The 5,000-nt window shown below is 43.3% G+C and overlaps 1 protein-coding gene across 5 annotated transcripts in view; it reads right to left on the bottom strand.

The window, feature by feature from the left end:
• Positions 1-5,000, bottom strand: part of slc4a11 (solute carrier family 4 member 11) — a 409,353-nt gene that overhangs the window by 295,454 nt on the left and 108,899 nt on the right. Inside the window, exon 1 of one of the 5 annotated variants that reach the window (XM_061925137.2) lies at positions 693-831. The exons of the other annotated variants lie outside the window; for them this stretch is intronic. Within the exon in view, the coding sequence (XP_061781121.1) occupies positions 693-729 (37 nt within the window). The 5' untranslated portion in view covers positions 730-831. Of the gene's footprint in view, positions 1-692; positions 832-5,000 lie in introns of those variants that run through there. 5 annotated transcript variants of the gene reach the window in all.

Consider the following 5,000-nt stretch of genomic DNA (forward strand, 5'->3'; position numbering starts at 1 on the left):
TTTTGGCAAATATTTCAATCAAAAGTGTCCGTAGGTACCACTTTATGGACTTTTTTTTTTTACCAGTTTATTAAAATGTATTACTATTTTCAAAATGTTAACACTGTACTACCTTTATTTATTACCAATTCAGTAAAACTCGTTCTTATTTTCACAATTTTGGAAACTTTTTTTTCAACAAGTGTACCGGGGACGGCGTGGCGAAGTTGGGAGAGTGGCCGTGCCAGCAATCTGAGGGTTACTGGTTCAATCCCCACCTGCTACCATCCTAGTCACGTCCGTTGTGTCCTTGAGCAAGACACTTCACCCTTGCTCCTGATGGGCCTGGTTAGCGCCGTGCATGGCAGCTCCCGCCATCAGTGTGTGAATGTGTGTGTGTGAATGGGTGAATGTGGAAAATAGTGTCAAAGCGCTTTGAGTTCCTTAAAAAAGGTAGAAAAGCGCTATACAAGTACGACCCATTTACCATTTACCATCTTGCGATCCGATTTGTCAGCCTGCTTCGCCGCCTACTCTGTGCCGATGTCATCCTTGCTCATCCGTCAGCACCACAAACGAAGACCACAGCGGCACCATCGCATGACTTCAAAACTGACATTGTCCGGGTAAACAACAAGTCCATATTGGTATTGCTAACATGGTGAGAAACAACAACAAATATGGCCGCGTCATGCCGCAGCGTTTTGCCTCACCTTGGCAGCCTGGGAGCGCACCAGTTGAACGCCACATTATTCAATGGATGTTTTTCTCCAAACAACCTTGAAGCGCCATGACTCACTGGGTGAGTGCGAGAGGAAACGAGAGGGACAGAACTTCTGTTGTGGTGAAGCATCCTTGGTATTAAATGGAACATCCTCGCTAACGCAGACCAGACGTGTGCAGCGTGGCCACGCCCCCCCCCTCGCAGCCTACGGCGAGGCGGCGACAACGTCCGAAGAGGAATGATCCCGAACCAAAAACAAACACCGTAAAACAAATGCGAGGCAGAAATGCTGCAATCACATAAAAAAACGTTGCAGGGTCAAAAACAAATGCGAGAGGATTTGTGCCAAAAACACAAACAAACCCCAGAAACAACGTGAGGACTGCTGAAACTTCACGGAACAAAACAGAAATTAGCCATGAAGTGAAGTGTGAAGTGAATTATATTTATATAGCGCTTTTCTCTAATGACTCAAAGCGCTTTACATAGTGAAAGCCAATATCTAAGTTACATTTAAAGCAGTGTGGGTGGCACTGGGAGCAGGTGGGTAAAGTGTCTTGCCCAAGGACACAACAGCAGTGACTAGGATGGCGGAAGCGGGGATCGAACCTGCAACCCTCAAGTTGCTGGCACGGCCGCTCTACCAAACGAGCTATACCATAGTACCAGGAGTGCCACACCTACCATACCATGCCATATCATACCATACTACACCTTCCATACCATACCTTACTATACCATACCATACCTTACTATACCATAACATATCATGCCATACCACACCTTCCATGCCATACCATACCATACTTTCCATACCATACCTTACTATGCCATACCACACCTTCCATGCCATACCATACCATACTTTCCATACCATACCATACATTACTATACCATACCATGCCATACCAAAACATACCATACCACACCTTCCATACCATACATTACTATACCATACCATACCTTACTATACCATAACATACCATACCACACCTTCCATGCCATACCATACTATACTATACCTTCCATACCATACCTTACTGTACCATACCATGTCATACCACACCTTCCATACCATACCATACATTACTATACCATACCTTACTATACCATAACATACCATACCACACCTTCAATGCCATACCATACCATACTATACCATACCTTCCATACCATACCTTACTGTATCATACCATGTCATACCACACCTTCCATACCATACCACACCTTCCATACCACACATTACTATACCATACCATACTATACCATAACATACCATACCACACCTTCCATGCCATACCATACTATACTATACCTTCCATACCATACCTTACTGTACCATACCATGTCATGCCACACCTTCCATACCATACCATACATTACTATACCATACCTTACTATACCATAACATACCATACCACACCTTCAATGCCATACCATACCATACTATACCATACCTTCCATACCTTACTGTATCATACCATGTCATACCACACCTTCCATACCATACCATACCACACCTTCCATACCATACATTACTATACCATACCATACCTTACTATACCATAACATACCATACCACACCTTCCATGCCATACCATACTATACTATACCTTCCATGCCATACCTTACTGTACCATACCATGTCATACCACACCTTCCATACCATACCATACATTACTATACCATACCTTACTATACCATAACATACCATACCACACCTTCAATGCCATACCATACCTTCCATACCATACTGTATCATACCATGTCATACCACACCTTCCATACCATGCCATACCACACCTTCCATACCATACCTTACTATACTATACCATACCACACCATGCCATACCTTCCATACCATACCTTACTATACCACACCGTGCCATAACTTACTATACCATACCATGCCATATCACACCTTCCATACCATACCATACCATACCATACCATACCTGAGGGATCTATGTCATCATAGACATGAGTGGAATGCCCGGACAAATGTTGGAAGAAGGAAAAATTTAACATTTTAACCGTAAAAATACGTGGTTCTACAATGCTGTAAATGATCACATCTCAAGTCTTTAAAGACGAAGGTCGCTCAGGTGTAGCACACCTGGTAGTCCAGCTAACTTCTGGGGAACCTGGCTAACCTATTTGTAAACTGGCTAACTTTCTGGTAACCAAGCTCATTTATTTGTAGCCTGGCTAACTTCCTGGTAAACTGGCTAACTTTTAGGGAACCTGGCTTACTTTTGGAAAACCTGGCATTGTTTCTGGTATGCCAGCTAAGTTCCTGGTCGCATGGCTAACTCCCTAGTAACCGAGAGAACTTCTTGATAACTTGGATAACTTCCTGGTAACCAAGATTAATTAGGTAACTTCCGGCTAGCCTGGCTAACTTTCTGGTATTCTGGCTAAATTCCTTGTAGTCTGTCTAACTTATTGGTAGCCTGGCTAACTATTGGGTAACCTGGTTTACTTTCTGGTAATCTGTTTTAGTTCCTGGTAGCCTGGCTAACTCCCTGGTAACCTGGAGAACTTCTTGGTAACTTGAATAACTCCCTGGTAATCATGCTCACTTATTTGTAACCCAGCTAACTTTTTGGTTAGCCAGCGAACCTCTTGGTAACCTGGCTAACTTCCTGGCAATCAAACAAACTTCCTAGTAACCAGGGTAAATTTATGGAAGCCTGGCTAACTTTTTGTAATCTTGCTATCTTCCTGGTCACTAAGCTCACTTATATGTAGCCTGGCTAACTTCTTGGTAGACTGGCAAAACCTCTTGGTAACTTCTCGGTAATCTGGCTACTTTCTAGAGAACCCGGCTAATTTTTTGGTAGCCTAGCTAACTTCCTGGTAACTAAGCTCACTTATTTGTAGCCCGGCAAACTTCCTGGTAAGACTGGCAAACCTCTTGGTAACCTGGCTACTTTCTAGAGAACCTGGCAAAACTTTTGGTAACCTGGCTACTTTCTAGAGAACCTGGCAAACCTTTTGGTAGCCTGGCTAACTTCTTGGTAGACTGGTAAACCTCTTGGTAAACTGGCTAAATTCTAGAGAACCTGGCTAACTTTTTGGTTAGCCAGCGAACCTCTTGGTAACCTGGCTAACTTCCTGGCAATCAAACAAACTTCCTAGTAACCAGGGTAAATTTATGGAAGCCTGGCTAACTTTTTGTAATCTTGCTATCTTCCTGGTCACTAAGCTCACTTATATGTAGCCTGGCTAACTTCTTGGTAGACTGGCAAACCTCTTGGTAACTTCTCGGTAATCTGGCTACTTTCTAGAGAACCCGGCTAATTTTTTTGGTAGCCTAGCTAACTTCCTGGTAACTAAGCTCACTTATTTGTAGCCCGGCAAACTTCCTGGTAAGACTGGCAAACCTCTTGGTAACCTGGCTACTTTCTAGAGAACCTGGCAAAACTTTTGGTAACCTGGCTACTTTCTAGAGAACCTGGCAAACCTTTTGGTAGCCTGGCTAACTTCTTGGTAGACTGGTAAACCTCTTGGTAAACTGGCTAAATTCTAGAGAACCTGGCTAACTTTTTGGTTAGCCAGCGAACCTCTTGGTAACCTGGCTAACTTCCTGGCAATCAAACAAACTTCCTAGTAACCAGGGTAAATTTATGGAAGCCTGGCTAACTTTTTGTAATCTTGCTATCTTCCTGGTCACTAAGCTCACTTATATGTAGCCTGGCTAACTTCTTGGTAGACTGGCAAAACCTCTTGGTAACTTCTCGGTAATCTGGCTACTTTCTAGAGAACCCGGCTAATTTTTTTGGTAGCCTAGCTAACTTCCTGGTAACTAAGCTCACTTATTTGTAGCCCGGCAAACTTCCTGTGTAGACTGGCAAACCTCTTGGTAACCTGGCTACTTTCTAGAGAACCTGGCAAAACTTTTGGTAACCTGGCTACTTTCTAGAGAACCTGGCAAACCTTTTGGTAGCCTGGCTAACTTCTTGGTAGACTGGTAAACCTCTTGGTAAACTGGCTAAATTCTAGAGAACCTGGCTAACTTTTTGGTTAGCCAGCGAACCTCTTGGTAACCTGGCTAACTTCCTGGCAATCAAACAAACTTCCTAGTAACCAGGGTAAATTTATGGAAGCCTGGCTAACTTTTTGTAATCTTGCTATCTTCCTGGTCACTAAGCTCACTTATATGTAGCCTGGCTAACTTCTTGGTAGACTGGCAAACCTCTTGGTAACTTCTCGGTAATCTGGCTACTTTCTAGAGAACCCGGCTAATTTTTTTGGTAGCCTAGCTAACTTCCTGGTAACTAAGCTCACTTATTTG

The sequence above is a fragment of the Nerophis lumbriciformis genome, linkage group LG29 (assembly GCF_033978685.3).
Source record: "Nerophis lumbriciformis linkage group LG29, RoL_Nlum_v2.1, whole genome shotgun sequence".
Classification (NCBI taxonomy): domain Eukaryota; kingdom Metazoa; phylum Chordata; class Actinopteri; order Syngnathiformes; family Syngnathidae; genus Nerophis; species Nerophis lumbriciformis.